The 17415-nt window shown below is 42.2% G+C and overlaps 1 protein-coding gene across 1 annotated transcript in view; it reads left to right on the plus strand.

Annotated features, from left to right (window-relative positions):
* ESR1 (estrogen receptor 1) overlaps positions 1 to 17415 on the plus strand; it is a 182482-nt gene that overhangs the window by 104315 nt on the left and 60752 nt on the right. Inside the window, exons 3-4 of the mRNA XM_075267645.1 lie at positions 2611 to 2801; positions 14812 to 14928. Coding sequence (XP_075123746.1) covers positions 2611 to 2801; positions 14812 to 14928 — 308 coding nt within the window. The remainder of the gene's footprint in view (positions 1 to 2610; positions 2802 to 14811; positions 14929 to 17415) is intronic.

Consider the following 17415-nt stretch of genomic DNA (forward strand, 5'->3'; position numbering starts at 1 on the left):
AATATTTTGCAAAGTTTAGAATTTTTGTTAATGGGTTACAGTGTAAATAAAACTATATAAATTTGGTATCCCTGGAATTGTGTTGAAACAGAATACTGGCGACATGTCATTTTGACTGTACAATGAACGTGGTAAAAAGGAAACCTGTAAGAATATCATTCAAATGCACTTTTTCTCCAATTTGACCCATCCTGATTTTTTTTCCAGCTTGCCAGTACATTGTACAGACTAATAAATGGGGCCATTAGGAAGAACCATTTCTCCCGCAAACATTAATCCCTGATATAGCTCTGTGAACAGAAAAACGGAAAAATTAAAAAGTGGGAAGATGGGGTTGGAAGGTGGGAGGTCAAAAACGAAAATTGAAAAATGCCACCAGTGTGAAGGGAGTACACTTAGTGAGGTGGTGAAATGTTCTGTTTAATAAATTCAATATAATATTTCACTGAGACAACAGACTACTTACTTAACCTTCCTTTTTTTTGGATGTGTATGAAAGAATGAGTTATGTGACTACACTACTGTATCTGTGGGAGTGATACATTCTTTTGAAAATGTAGTGTTTTTAATCTGTGTTTTTGATTTTGTCATGAGTGGGAGCAGCCGGCTGTGAAAGGTGCCGTTCTCATTAATACACCTCACACATCATTAAGTAAAGGCCCTATCTAATAGCTGGACTGCAAGCGGCATCTGGTTTACAATCATGAAATATATCATTCACAGTAACTGCCAAGACCGATCTTAGAAATAAAACCAAGGATTTATTCATATGTATGTCCTTTGTATATTAAACAACCAGATCTATGCTATCTATGAAGTGTATAGACAGTGGTTCTTAAAAGTTTGCAAACTTCTGAATTTTCTATATTTCTGCATCAGTTTGAACTAAAACGCCATCAGAGAACCAAATCAAACACATCAGTCAAAAACTCTTAAACTTGATCATTTATTTGTAGAAAATGATCCAATATGGCATATCTGTGAGTGACTCCCTTGTGCAGCTATAACAGCTTCTAAATGTTACTGGTAAATGTTGTTTAGTTCTGCACATCAGCTTGGAGGAATTTTATCCCATTCCTCCAGACAAAACAGCATTAACTCTTGTTACATTGGTCGGTTTCTTTCCGTAAAGTTCTGACTACAGGGATTTCCATAAAATTTCTATTGGATTTAGCCTAAGACTTTAACTTGGCCATTTGAAAAATGTTAACTTTATCAATCATTGTTGTATTGAGCGACCTGTGTGCTTTGGGTTATTGTTTTGTTCCATGATCAATGTTGTTTTGAGATATAACTCGTGGACATATTTCCTCACAATTCAGAATTCCTTGTTCCATCAGTGGTGGCAAAATGTCCTTACCTAGATGCAGCAAAACAGGCCCAAACCATGATACTAGCACCAGGTATGAGGTGTTTTTTAATGCTAGAATATAGTGTTTACCTTTCTCCCAATATAATATTTCTCCTTTAAAGAGGACCTTTCACCATTTTGCACACAGGCAGTCCTATATACTGCCGGAAAGCTGACAGTGCGCTGTATAATAATCGGAGACCCGGGGGAATAAAAACATAAAAAACTACTGTTTCCTGTCACCCGGCTCCTACGCGGTCTTCTCCGCTGCCTTCTCCGCTGCCGTCCTTCTGAAATGACGCCAGACGTCACATGACTCGGGACGCAGGCCGGGTTCATGTGACGTCAGAGACGTCAGAAAGGACGTCAGGAAGGAGGCCTGGCAGGATCGTGGAGAGGTAAGTAACAGTGTTTTTTATGTTTCTTACCTCTCCCGGGCCTCCGATCATTATACTCGGGGGACTGCAAAGACCACCGAGTATAATGATAGCAGCGGTAGCAGCTGTCACCGGGCCCCTAATGTCCTGGGCCCTGTGGCAGCTGCCTCTGCTGCTATGGCGGTAGTTACGCCACTGTATACAACATTTGGTTTCCTTGAATCATTTGGTAGGTACTTGCTACTGTATATCTGTAACACCTCAACAAACCTGCAGTTTCAGGGTGGGTTCACATGGTGGAAAGTGAAGAGGATCACTTTCCGCCACCTGCTTTTTAGTTCGGCTAGCCGCAACAGGATGCCAATGCAGTGCATCAGCATTCCGTTGTGGTATCTCGCTCCTGATTAGGCCTGAATGAGTTGGCCTAATCATGAGGGAATCAGGAGCTGTGGACGCCATGGCTGACTCAACCGTGGAATCCGCATGAAGACAGGGCACGTTGCATTTTTTTCCACTAGCTGAAAAAAATCGCTAGTGGAAAAAAACTGTTAGTATCAGCCATCGAAATGAATGGGAGGCATTTTTTGCAGGCGGATTTTGAGGTGGATTCCATCTGCAAAAAACTCCATGTGAACTTATCCTTAGAAATGCTTTGACCCTGTCATTTAGCTGTCACAATCTAATTCTTGCCAAAATTGCACAGATCCAGCCACTTGCCCATTTTTCGTGCTTCCAATAGATTTAACATATGATGGAGTCTGCAGTTGGAAAAATGCGCTATTTTTATGACTTTCATGTTCTATATATTTATAAGACATGACAATATTGAATTATTATTCTATGTCTGAAAAGTTTTTTTCACTTCTGGTCACTTTTTTGCAGGTCAGGTTCAGACAATAGACGTCAAAGTGGAAGAGAACGGATATCAGCATCTAATGATAAGGGAACACCACCAATGGAGTCCAGTAAGGAAACTCGATACTGTGCGGTTTGCAGTGACTATGCATCTGGGTATCATTATGGTGTGTGGTCTTGTGAAGGCTGCAAGGCTTTCTTCAAGAGAAGCATACAAGGTATAGTACAGTGTATCTCTGCTCTAGTAATAAGACTTTCAAGTTATTTGTGAATTCTCTTGTTCTTTTACTCTGGACTGAATGTAGCTGGTCCGTCTGAAATTTCCATTCATTTCAATGCTATTTTATCTTATGTCCATTTGTGTCTGTTTACACCCATGTCCGTTTTTTCAAGCGGACAAAAAAATCTTGCATGCAGGACTTTTCTGTCCATTTGAAAAAAACGGACAGCAAGTGTCCATTATTTTTATAACATCGAAGTCTATGGGCAACAGACTTCTAATAGAGAGTAACTGATAGCCATGTCTGGTATGAAAGTTTTTTGGTTTTTTTTAATGGACACCTTCTGAACGGAATCCAACAGTAGTGTGACCCCTACCTTAAGGAGAAGCTATCAAATATAGTAGAGAAGGCATATTAATGGATATATAAAACAATATTCAACAGTATTTAAATGTGAATCGAATACCAAATAGTCAGAATAGACATGATGAGTCATTAGTGTATGTAATTTTTCTTTTCAGTCTGATGAAGGCTACATTGGGATAGCCAAAACGTCACATTGAGGCTGCGTTCACATGGAGTAACACTCCGCTCATTCTGCCACGTAAACACGTGTCAGAGTGAGCGCTGTAAAACAGAATCCCATTGACTTCAATGGGTGCCGTCTTACGCGCGCTACACATTGAGATCAATGGGAGGCTTTTTAACCCATTGATTTCAATGTGTAGTGCACGTAAGATGGTGTGAATGCAGCCTGACCTTGGATTGTATATCAAAACAAAAAATCTTTGGATTTCACCATTACCTCATTAAATGCTGAGAGCCTGTATACCAGGGGTAGGGAACCTTTGGCTCTCCAGCTGCTGTGAAACTACAACTCCCAACATGCTCCATTCACTTCCATGGGAGTTCCAAAAGCAGCAGAGCAAGTATGCATGCTGGGAGTTGTAGTTTTGCAACAGCTGGAGAGCCGTACGTTCCCTACCCCTGCTGTATACAATTGTCTATATGGGGTGGAACCCTACTTGTGCACCAAACACAGTGGAGGGACCTGTATCCTCTAGCAATGATTTTGATAGAGTACAGAGAATTGAATGATTGACCTGCAATTTACATGTGCTTTGGCAGGGGTCCTGGCTATCCGAGGTTTATTACATTGAATGGGTTGTCAATCTTAAAATGAAGTAATGTAAAAAGAACTATGAATGAAGAAATGACACATAACACTTGCTCCCCTGACATATAGGATGCTCTCCTTTGATAGATCCCTCTTCGACTTTTTCTTTTAGTGCTAGGTTATCTCCTGATCTGGACTTCTGATGATAGTGGTGTTGTGTTTCCTGTCACTACAGATTTTATGATTGTATACTATAATATAGTTCTAAGTTTCCATCAGTATTTTTCTTGATTTTCCTTTCTCCTCTGTGACTGTGTCAATATTTGATTGAGCAATATCTCTTAAAGAAAAGCTCTATATTGAACTTCCTTCACTTTGCACCTACATATAATGTGCAGTCTGTACATGGAATTCTGCCATTTCCTTCCTCATTCAAGTAGCTGAATCAATTATTGAAGGTTATAGTGAATTTTAGTAGAAACATTTTTGGATGGAGCACCATTGTATATAAATTGTGTTATCCTTCTGTATAGTGTGGGATACGAAATTTGGGAACTGCTATATCTGAATGAGGCACATTCCCAGCACTAGGACAAGGGAAAAATGGCTGCTCAAGCATCCCTATGCCAGGCTAAACCCCTAGACTGTGGGCCACATTACCCCCAGACACAGCACCATTTTAATTGCAGACACAAGGAAACAGCTCACCATGTGGACAGATCTCAAAGTTCTCAGTACCATGTTGTGTGATGCAACCTCATGGATCTATGGTGTCACCCAACTGGTTTTGTACTGGCTTACCACTGAGGGTGTTGTCTAGTGGAGCCCTGGTTTTCAACCTTCAACCCCTACACAGGAATTTGCCCTTTGCTTCAGGAAACCACCAGGTTGCTACTGTATTTAAAGACGCCAGTGCATAGCACTAAGGGGATCAGGAAAGAGAGTAGTCAATATACAGTCCAAGGTTCATCGATGTAAACTAAGTAGTGGTCAGATCAGACAGCGCAGATTCAAATATGGTAATCCAGGCATGGTTAGGACAGGTGGCACAATATCAGGTACAAGGAACTGATCAAATATCAGGCAACAAGAACACAGTCTGAGTATACGTAAACACCTTTGCAGCGTATTAGCAAGCTTACGGGGTCTTTGCTCAGGTAGCTTTCTATGGAACAAGATAGATAGTTCATGTATGCAGGAGATTAGTTGGGAGCTGAAGACAGGGTTTATAGTTTTTAAAGGGCCAACACATACAAGAGGCAAAAACTGAATCACAGTGCCCATGACCAGTAAGAACAGTGCGGAGGGCTGATGCCGTGTGGAGGGCACTGGCCATGTGGTGAAACACTTGTGGTCATACACAAAGGACTAAGAGCTATTAGTTAGATCTCTGTATTGTGAGCTACATCATGATTGATCATATTAGGATTTCCTCCTTTTGTTGTATAAAACATTTTATACTGGATGTTCCATCAAGAGCTTATGCAAGTATGTACTGAGTTTGACATAGAGCTGAGGAGGAGTGAATTAGTATTAGGTTCACTTTGCCAAATCAATTAAATCAAGACTACGGCGGAACCGACAATTAAATCCATTTGGATACTATAAGGAAAGAAACAACATTTGTCACTGGATGATACAATTAGCCTAGTACAAGTTGTACACTGTAATGAGTTGGCATAACATGTGAGTTTTTTTTCTCATTTATCTGGTTTTCCTTCAGAAAGTCTTTAATCCTTTCTGGGGGAGACTTTTGCATTAAAAAGTTTTTTTTTTTTTATTTGTTAGATCCAAGGAAAAAAAAGACCTCCTCCATTGCCTTAATCTTTTTACAGTTGTGTCTAATAAAGCTGGAAGTCTGACATGGTTGCAATTCATATCGGTAATCTTCTGCCTTCATGCTGCGAATGCTGAGAAAGCAGATGGTTAATTGCAATGGTTTTATTGACATCAATGTTCTAACAGGTGTTTAGCAAAAATAAAATTAGATTCCTCTCATATCACCAAGGTTACCAAACGTTGGAACCTCCAAAAACATAAAACTCTTTATGCCTCTAGGGCTCAATACTGTGCATTGTAGAAACAAAAAGTTTCTACAAATAATGTCCTCCTATATTGATTTGCTTGGATACAGCAACAATGAACATCATTCGGTGACCCCTAAAGTCACGGCTGCTCCAGATTCTTGAATCTTGAATCTATGAACCGTTAGGTCCAGAAATGTTTGGACAGTGACACAAGTTTGAGCATTTTACCTGTTTACCAAAATATATTCAAGATACAGTTATCTGATCTATATGGGCTTAGAGTGCAGACTCTCAGCTTTAATCTGAGGGTATTATCATCCTAAGTGGAGGATGGGTTTAGGAATTACAACTCTATAATATGTAGCTGCCTCTTTTTCAAGGGACCAAAAGTAATTGAACAACTATCTCAAAAGCTATTTAACTGGCTGCATTGGCTATTACTAGAGATGAGCGAACACTGTTCGGATCAGCCGATCCGAACAGCACTCTCCCATAGAAATGAATGGAAGCACCTGTGACGCTGACTTTGCCGATCAGCCGATCCGAACAGTGTTCGCTCATCTCTAGCTATTACCTCATTAATCCTTCATCAATTAAGCACATAAAAGGTCTGGAATTGATTCTAGGTGTGGCGTTTGCATTTGGAAGCTGTTGCTGTGAACCCACAACATGCGGTCAAAAGAAATCATAGGAAGTGAAAAAGTCCTTCATTAGGCTGAAGAAATAAGAAATCCATCAGAGAAATAATGAAAATGTTAGGAGCGACCAAATCAACAGTTTGGTACATTCTGGTATAAAAAAAAAGAGCTCTGAGAATTCAAATAGGCCTGTACATCCACAGAAGACAACATTAGTGGATCACTGGAGAATCGGTTCCAAAATGAAGAAAAATCCTATCAATAACTAAGTCATATAACGAAGACTTAATAAGAGTAAATAGAGAAAATTCACTTCAAGGTACAAACCATTAACTAGACTCTGTGGAGAATCACTCAGGTAGATGGTTGTAGCAGTGCAGGAAACAGGGACACAGACACTGGATTGCACACAGATTCAGGCTTTATTCACATGTAACGCATACACTGCTTTTGCAAAGCCACAGGATAAACAAAACAAAACCCTTCTCGGCTGAGAAACTAACTTAAACGTAAGGAAACTTTTCCCTGACTATACAGGAGACTGACTACCAGTCTCCCACCGTGGCAATAACAACAGGTGGCACAGTACCTGCTTTGGAGGTCTGGTCTGTACAGTTCAACTCTGTCAGTGTGGTGCTACACTGCTAGTCTTCACACTCAGACTGTTATTAGGGCCTGATTAGTCAGCTGACCTCTCTGGTGTGGGTCTCACCACACACCCCGTAGGTGCCTGGCTGGAATATACTTGTCCTCCCAGACTACACCTTTCACTCTCTCACATACCCCCCTCAGTTCTGACCCCTCAGGGCAAACTCCAGCCACCAAACAATAAGTTCGGGACAAAGCATCCGCATTGCCTTGCAGTTTCCCGGCTCTGTGCTCCACTGTGAATTTAAAGTTCTGTAGTGACAAGAACCACCTAGTAACCCTGGCATTCTTGTCCTTGGTCCTGCTCATCCATGTGAGGGGTGAATGGTCAGTCACCAGACGGAACTGCCTCCCAAGCAGATAGTCAGAGCCTCTAATGCCCATTTTATGGCCAGACACTCCTTCTCCTCTATGCTGTAATTCTTTTCTGCTGGTGTGAGTTTCCTGATCAGGTAGGTGACTGGATGCTCTTCTCCATTCACCTCCTGAGACAGGACAGCTCCTAGCCCTACATCTGACGCATTCGTCTGGACCACAAACTCCCTCCTACAGTTCGGCATAATGAGGACAGGCGATCCACACAAGGTCACCTTTAGCGCCTTAAAAACATTTTCGGCCTGATCATTCCACTGCACTATAACAGACTTTTTACCCTTTAGGAGGTCCGTGGCAAAGTTGGGTATAAACCGCCTGTAATACCCAACTATGCCTAGGAATGACCTAACTTGTTTGGTGCTCAGAGGTCGAGGCCATTCCCAGATAGCATCGACCTTGTTGACCTGGGGCTTGATTATGCCACGGCCGATCACATACCCCAAATAGTGTGTCTCCTCCATCCCCAAAGCACACTTTTTGGGGTTGGCAGTCAGGCCAGCTGCTCCCAACAAATCCACTACAGCTTGTACCTTGGCCAAATGACTCTCCCGGTTATTGCTAAAAATGATGATGTCATCCAGATACACTGAGGCATATTTTCTATGAGGTTTCAACACTATGTCCATTAATCGTTGGAATGTAGCTGGGGCCCCATGGAGCCCAAATGGTAACACGACATAGTGAAAAAGTCCCTCAGGGGTGATGAAGGCAGTCTTTTCTTTGGTGCTATCTGTCAGGAGTACCTGCCAATATCCCTTAGTGAGATCAAGTGTGGCGAAGTACCGGGCCCCTCCCAGTCTCTCAATAAGTTCATCTACCCGAGGCATGGGGTAGGCGTCAAACTTAGACACCTCATTTAGTTTCGCAATGTTCCATCTGGTTTGGGACCTAGAACAATGGGACTGGCCCATTCACTTTTGGACTCCTCGATGACTCTCAATTTCAGCATTTTCTGCACCTCCCCTGAAATGTCTTGTCGGCGAGCCTCGGGGACCCGGTATGGCCTCATCCGTACTTTCACATGGGGCTCAGTAACAATATCATGCTTGATTAGAGATGTACGCCCGGGTTGCTCAGAGAATACATCAGTATTCCTAGCTGCAAACTCTTTGCATTCTTTTTGCTGGCTTTTTGTGAGGGTCTCTGATATTCCTACCCCTGCTGCTACTTCTGTAGTCCCTACTACAGCCTGTAGGGATTTCACGGGAGACAATTTAGCTGGAGTCCTTTCTGTAAGCAGACTCTCTCTGTCTTTCCACGCCTTTAGCAGGTTTACATGATAAACCTGTTCAGGTTTTCTCCTACCTGGCTGACGAACCTTGTAGTTCACTTCCCCTATCTTTTCCATTACCTCATAGGGGCCTTGCCATTTGGTAAGAAACTTACTCTCCACTGTGGGAATGAGTTCAAGTTCTCGGTCACCATGTTTAAATGTCCTTACCCTCGCCGTCCTATTGTAAACACGGCTTTGAGCCATTTGGGCCTCCTGCAGATGCTCTCTAACCATGGGAATGACTGCTGCTATCCTGTCCTGCATACCAGCAATATGTTCAATAGCACTTTTGTGGGGGGTGGGTTGTTGCTCCCACATCTCTTTGGCGATGTCCAAGAGACCCCTAGGATGTCTGCTGTAAACCAACTCGAAAGGGGAAAACCCAGTGGAAGCCTACGTTACCTCACTGATGGCAAACATCAAATAGGGTAACAAAACATCCCAGTATTTTCCATCCTTGCTTACCACCTTTTTCAGCATATTTTTTAAGGTTTTGTTAAACCATTCTACTAACCCGTCTGTCTGGGGATGGTAAACAGATGTACGCAACTATTTGATATTAAAAAGTTTACACAATTCCCTGGTAACTTTAGACATAAACAGAGTACCCTGATCTGTGAGGATCTCCTTGGGTAGTCCCACTCAGCAAAACATGGTGAACAACTCTTTGGCTATCAACTTTGCTGATGTGTGCTGTATAGGGATGGCTTCAGGATATCGGGTAGCATAGTCCATGACTACCAGAATATGCTGATGCCCTCGAGCGGACTTAACTAAAGGACCTACCAAGTCCATGGCAATCCTTTCAAAGGGCACCTCAATAATGGGCAGAGGTACCAGGGGGCTTCAAAAATGTGCCATAGGGGCATGCAACTGACACTCTGGACATGTTTTACAAAACACTTTAACCTCATGATATACCCCCGGCCAATAAAAACGCTACAATATGCGGTCCAGCGTTTTTGTGGCACCTATGTGACCCCCTAGCACATGTTTATGTGCCAACTCCAGCACCGTCTGGTGATAAGGTTGGGGTACCAGTAATTGCTCTAAGGTCTCACCTCGCATCCTGTCAACTCGGTATAACAACTCCTGGTTGACAACCATGCGGGGGAACACCTCATCAGTGCCTGGTCCTGGTCATTAGGTTCAGGCTCAAGGACCTGACCAGACAACACTTGTGGTATTCTTGGGGTTGAATCCTCTGACACTTGCTTTCCCCGCAACAGAGTCCAAAATAGGGGATAGTCCCATCCCAGAATGAGGTCATGGGGTAAGTTCTTAACAACCCCTACCTCATGTCGGCTCTCTCCACAGGGGGTCTGGATGGAGACAATCATGGTTGGGTAGTCCCGTATATCTCCATGTATTCACAGGACCCTGACTGTGCGTCCAGTGACAGTCCTGTGGTCAACATAGTTCCCATTAACAAGGGTCACCGGACTGCCAGAATCCAGTAGTGCCACCACTGGACACCCATCCACGGTCACCTGGCACAGGTGGCGCTCATCAACAGTGTCTGGGGTGGCAGCAGTGTATACAGGTGCAACATAGAGGGACACCCTCCAACCCAGGCTGCAGTCCATGGGTTCAGTGGCACAGGGACAATTAGCCGCAACATGGCCAGGCTCGTGGCACTCCCAGCAGATGACAGTCCTTCTCCCCTGGGTCACTACCTTATCCTGGGGAGCCCGAGATAAATCGGCCCTCTGGGCCTTGGGAGTTTGGGGGCTACCCTTCCCAACGGACTGTGTAGCGCAGTATCGCTCCACCAACCCCACCAATGCATTGGCGCTACTCGGGTCTCCATGCCCCACCCACTGCTGGATCTTACCCGGTAGAGATCTCAGGTACTGGTCCACGACGACCCGCTCCACAATCTGCACTGGGGTCAATCTCTGGCTGGAGCCACTTATGGACAAGTTGTACAAGGTGGTGCATTTGTGACCTTGGTGGTAATGCCTCCTAGTATTCCCAATCATGAACTCTTTGAGCCCAGGCATTCTGGTCCACACCCAGTCGGGCTAGGATCTCCACCTTCACCCGCTGGTAGTTGCTTGCATCCTGTTTACTCAGGTCGAAATAGGCTTGCTGGGGCTCAGCAACTAAGAAAGGAGCCAACACCTCTGCTCAGAGCTGTGGTGGAAGTCTCTCACGGATGGCTACTCTTTCAAACCCAGTCAGATAGGCGTCTACGTCATCCTCTGACGTCATCTTGGTCAACGCTTTGCTGGGTCGGCCTTTTGCTGAGCAGCCAGCAACATGGACATCTGCTTGGCCAAAAGACGTTTGGTCTCCTGTTGCGCCGCATTAGCCTTTGCATGTCTCTTGTTAGTCTCTTGTTGCACTGCAGTAGCCTCTGCATGTCTCTGCTGCAACAGCTTGTTAGTCTCTTGTTGCGCTCCATTAGCTTGCTGCTGCTGCTGATTAGCCAGTATCAGTTATTTCACAATCTCCTCCTTAGCTGTGGCTCTCTATTTAAGCTTGTGTATGTCTCACTGCACTTATGCCGGCATCCTCCACAATATGTGGGGGATCGCTCAGGTAGATGGTTGTAGCAGTGCAGGAAACAGGGACACAGACACTGGATTGCACATAGGTTCAGGCTTTATTCACATGTAAAGCATACACTGCTTTCGCAAAGCCACAGGATAAACAAAACAAAACCATTCTCGGCTGAGAAACTAACTTAAACATAAGGAAACTTTTCCCTGACTATACAGGAGACTCTGAATCTGTCTCACTTTGTTTTCAATGGGAAGCAGAGATCGCAGCAGGACATGGAAAAAAGGAGCCTGCTGCTCGATCTTGCCATGGATTCCGCAGCTGATTCGGCCGCAGTGTCCACATCTCGAGACCCCCTTCTGATTAGGCCCATTGATTCAGGCTTAATCAGTTGCGGGATACCATGACAGAATGCTGATGCACTGTATCCCTTCGCGGCTAGAATTCCTCTTCATTTTCCATTATGTGAACATACCGTAAGAGAGCCTTTACACAGAGTTTATGCTCCGCTCATTCTGAACGTCAACTCGTTCAGAATTAGCAGCATTAAAACAGATGATTTCAATGGGTAACACGCGTATGCCAGCACCCATAGAAATCAATGGGATCTGTTTTAACACCGCTCATTCTGAATGAGTTTACGTTAAGAATGAGTGGAGCATAAACTCCATGTGAAGGCTCCCTAAGAGCTTTGAGATAATCCTGATCTTTTCGCTATGTAAATGTGAAATCCTACATTGTTGCTGCTCCTGATTACTCTTTCCAATGGTTTCTTCCTTGCTATTTTACCATACATTCTGCCTTTATTCTTTAGCTTGCACATTTAGAGAGTTCTCCAGCATAAAACTAGTTAAGTTACTGTCATGCAGATGTGGGATTGATCTGATGCCAGCCTCTTAAAAGTTATGTGATTTATAAGATCAGATAAAAAGGGAGAAGGAGAATATCACAATTCTTTCCAAGTTTTAAAGAAAAAAGATTATAATCAGCCATGTGACTCTGATGCACGTTTTTATTTACTTTATTTATTTGAATTTTTTATTTTTAGGTTACAAATTGGTATAAAAGGGCACATGAGTTATTGCGGAACGTAACTGTAAAAATAGCTCTTGTTTCTTTTTATATCATTATTTAAGGCAATTTGCTGGGAATCTGTTTGGAGGGAATTTGATCAAAGTCATAGTTGCATTGCCATCAAACTGATGCCAGAAATTGGGTATTTCAAAAATGCTGCATAGTAAGAAGGATTTCAAAAGCGTTGATAATTTAGTGTCAATTAACAATATGAATGAACAAACAAATGAGAAATCTAAATCCAGCCAATATTTGGTGAGACCACCCTTTGCCTTCTAAACAGCATCAATTCTTCTAGTTTCACTTGCACGCAGTTTTTGAAGGATCTCAGCAGGGAAGTTGTTCCAAAGATCTTGAAGAACCAACCACAGTTCTTATGTGCATTTAGGTTTGCTCGCTTAATTCTGTCTCTTCATATACTCTCAGACAGAAGTTGGGATCAGGATTCTGAGGGGCCACATTATCAGTTCCAAGATTCCTTGTTCTTAATGTTGAAAATGGATCTTATTGACATTGGCTGTAAGTTTGGCGGCTTGTCCTGCAGAAACAAATTGGAGTCAATCAGTAGGATTGATAAGTTTGATGGATAATCATTGAAGATTCCATTAATCCTGACCAAATCCACAACTCTATGTGCTGAATGCAGCCCCAGATTTCCCGTCCTGTAAAAGGATGATAACACAAAATATTGAATATTGGACCCCATTATAGACAACAGGATCTTTTGGCTCCATTACTGTCACTTTAAACATCCAATACTTCCATTGTTCTGCTCCTATAATGGAGCAGGATGCAAACAGGCCCAAGTGGTAAATGGTGGAGGCTGCACATGTACAAAATGCTGATAACACATCTATTCACACACTATAATCCATGAGAGGGTGAATGCCTAGTATTCCAAATGTAAATTGATAAGGCTCGTATAAAGTGCCAATCACATGATAATGTAAAGTACACTATGCTGGCTTACAGCATGATCAATATCTATCATTAGTGTATATACACCCTGTTAGTGCCAGCACACCAATTTCACTTAACCAGCACAAAAGGGCACTTATCTAAGACACATACCCCTAAATTTCATAGATGGGGATCCTGTGTAAATGCAGCACTAAAACCTCAGTAGCTGCTAATTCTAATCGTATTATTCTGTGTTGAAAAAAATTACAAATATCCAAATGCAGAATAGAAGCTCGGAGCCTTGGCAATATGTATTCAGTAGCCGCTAACTCTTGTAATGTTACACTGTGATCATGGTAAAAATGTAACCTGAGCACAACCAAAGTCTTTCAGGATATTCCGGCAGACAAGGGCTGGCAATTGACACTAACACAATCTTCTATGAATCGAGCGGGCCACGGGTGCAATATTTGTTGTCAGAAATAAGTGGTCTATATCGCTGCTGTCTGCATATAACCTTATGGAGCTACCGGCTGATGACATGGTCATTGCTTATTTCATTGGGGGACATAGCACCATGGGTAAAGACCTGGCCACTAGGAGGTTGACAATAGGAAAAGCAAAATATTTCAGCTCCTCTTCTGGGCTAGTCCCTCTCTACATCGCCGCTCTCCTTTGGTCTACCCCCAAAGGAGCTGTGACCATATCTCTCATATATATATATATATATATATATATATATATATATATATATATATATATATATATGTTTGTCTATCTGTTCTATTCTGCATTTAAGACTGTCTGTATATTGTCATTACACTACAACTGGTATAGACTGGCATATCATAGTATTACCACTTTATAAACCATTGCTATGGCGCCATGTGCATTATGAAGTTCAGTTCTGGGTACCAGCCCATAGAAAGTATGTCCTAGAGCTAAAAAAGGTTCAAAGGAGAACCACAACATTTATTAAGGGCATAGAAGACCTCTGTTAAAGGAGAGACTGTAGGAGTTAAATTTGTTTAGTCTGGAGAAGAGGCATTTAAGAGGAGCCATGATAAACCTGTATAAATGGCCCATACAATCGTTTGTTTTTGGGGGGGTTTTCAACCATACTATCTATGCTAGAATGCACTGTGGCTAGTTTCATATTGAGTTCCTGATTTGGTGACAGATTCTCTTTAATGCCATAGGAGACATATTACACAGGAATATGTAACAATGGGAAGTAAAAAATGTTTGTAATAAAATGATACTGTCAGTCTCATGTCCGATGTGTAATTGAGAGATATTAATTGATAATGTGCTGTGGTTCCCTATGTGCAGTGATACAGATACAGTGTGTGCCACTAGTACTATGTCATCCTAATATACTTTTTATAAAACATAGTTGTCAGTGTCTTCAAAACAACCCTTTCTCAGAAATATCTATCCTTCTTTACAGGCCATAATGACTACATGTGTCCCGCAACCAATCAGTGCACCATCGACAAGAACAGGAGAAAGAGCTGTCAAGCCTGTCGACTCCGTAAATGCTATGAAGTGGGGATGATGAAAGGGGGTACGTACTAAGTGCACCGAGAGATGGATCTGCCAAATGTAAAAGATATCTAGAATATAGAAAACATCTGACTTTGTCTATAACTGCTAACAACCAGTGTGCTCTCTGATCACTAAATAGAAATGTTCACATAAAAAGGCAATCTGCCCGCTCTGTAAATTCGCTTTCACAGTGTCTCAAAAAGTTGCCATGAAATATAAGATACTTAAGATGAATTTTGAAACTCAATGTGGTAGGTGCAGTCCTTTTGTAATATAGGAAGCACTTATACATCTACATTTTGCTCAGTTCACCCCTGACTGGGTGAAAAAAAAAATGCAACTTTTTGTAAGGTATCTCTGGGGTCAAAATGATCTCTGCACCCCTCGATAAATTTCTGGAGATGTTTCAGGATGTTTTTAGGATATCGGCAAATGATGGTTCAATCAGAGACTGAGACAATGTTGAAAAATGAAAAAAATAGATGCAAAAAATATCAACCGAGGTGTACCACTAACATATAGTACAATGTGTCACAAAAAGACAATCACAAGATCACTTGTGTAAGTTAAAGCGTTCCAAATTTATTACAACATGAGTTGTTCAAATGACATGTTCTTAAGGTGATTTTTGGCTGTGGCATTAAGAGGTTAAACTCTTTCAGCTATTCAGTATGACCCATACTAATACTAGTGTTTGTGTATGGGGACACGTGACTGTGTGCTTGATGTTATGCAGCTGAATCACTTAAAGGGGGTATCCATACAAATATAGTGCACACCCCTTACCATGCCCTGCAATCTTGTGCTGCAAAAAACTACTTCAGTAGGTTTCATCAATGAAAAATAAAGCCATACTGATGAGGAAAAATGTAAAAACAGGTAAATGATAGCTAGAAGTCATTTAAATGGACATCGGGTGCGTTGTTTTATACTCCGTGCCTGTCCTTAACTGTCCGTTCCCAAATATGTCCGACTTTTCAAGCAAAAACCTACACGTCGGGTTTTGCTGTCCGCTTGAAAAGTCGGACATCTTTGGGAACGGACAGTTAAGGACAGACACGGACTGTAAAAGAACGCACCCGATGTCCATTTAAATGAATGCAAAATGTCACGGACACAGCTAGTGTCCGATCCTAATGTCCGCACAAGATTTTGAACGGACATTTGCAGCGGACATTAGCTGTCGGACACCGACGGTAGTGTGAACGCTCCCTTAGTGTCCATTTATGTCCCTTTACACCCAATCCATCAGAAGTCCAGTGTCTAGTGTGTCTGTTTTTTTTAATTGATCCATTAAACGGACACATTAACATCAGTAAGGGGTGGGTTCACACCTGTGCTCGTTGTCCAGTTTGTGCAATCCAGCCGGTTTTCGTCATCTGCCCCGTGAAACTGGACAGGAGCCGGAAACCTGGCTGTCAGTTTTCAAACCTATTCACTTGATTGGATTTGCAAAGGTGACTTCCCGTGTGTGTCTTCTGCCTGTCTGCGGGAAACCATTTTTTTTTTAGTTGGACATGCAGGACTTTAAAAAAACTGTTTCCCTGCAGACAGGCAGAAGATGCATGTGGACAGTCACCTTTGTCAAACCCATTCAAGTGAATGGGTTTGAAAACTGACCACCGGTTTTCTGTCTCCTGTCCAGTTTCGCAGAGCAGAAGATGGAAACCGGCCGGGTTGCACTAACTCAACGTTGAGCGCAGGTATGAAAGGGGCATTAGTGTCCATTAATGTCTGTTATCGTAGGTGTCCATTTTTGTTTTTGTTTTATTTTTTAACAGACACCTTCATAACGGAATTCAACAGTAGTATGAACCCAGCCTTAGCATTGTTGCTTGCAAATATCTCTGCGGCTCTCATGGAGTTGGCAACTATCAAATCTTTGATTCATAAAAATAGAGGCATTTTTTTAATTCTAATTATCATCATCCCTCATGGAGTTCCGAGTTCCCCATTATGTTTCAGAGTATAATATCTCAGTCTTTGGTGTGTTCCCTTGTGCTCACACTCTCTGTAACTTGTAGTTTGCTTGAGTAGAAGACAGAAGGTAGCGACTGCTGAGAGACATTTCGGGTTTGTTACTTACTTGCATGTGGGCAAGGATGTGGCTCTGAACAGGAGGGCATTTTTACAATTGACTTGTGGTAGCCTACACTATTCAGACATGTAATCTAATTGGAAAGAAAGTTAAAGGTACTTTTAATGTCACATCATGCTTAGCAAGACGCAAAAAGCTCATTGCAGTTGTTACATGTTGGTTTACTATAGGATTAATACTGCGATTATTGTAACATGTTGTGACATTTCATGTGGTTGTTACTAAGCATTTTAAAATTCTCAATGGTTATTTACTCTGTTATCAACCACCTACACAAAGGGAAAAGCATGCATATTTCCAAAACCAAGTGACTAATAATGCGTAGGATATGTCTACAAGTATACTGGAAATAAAAAATGGTACTGAGCACAAAAGGTTTAATACTGAACAGTTACCACTGATGCAAAT

Source organism: Leptodactylus fuscus, chromosome 3, assembly GCF_031893055.1.
Source record: "Leptodactylus fuscus isolate aLepFus1 chromosome 3, aLepFus1.hap2, whole genome shotgun sequence".
Lineage (NCBI taxonomy): Eukaryota > Metazoa > Chordata > Amphibia > Anura > Leptodactylidae > Leptodactylus > Leptodactylus fuscus.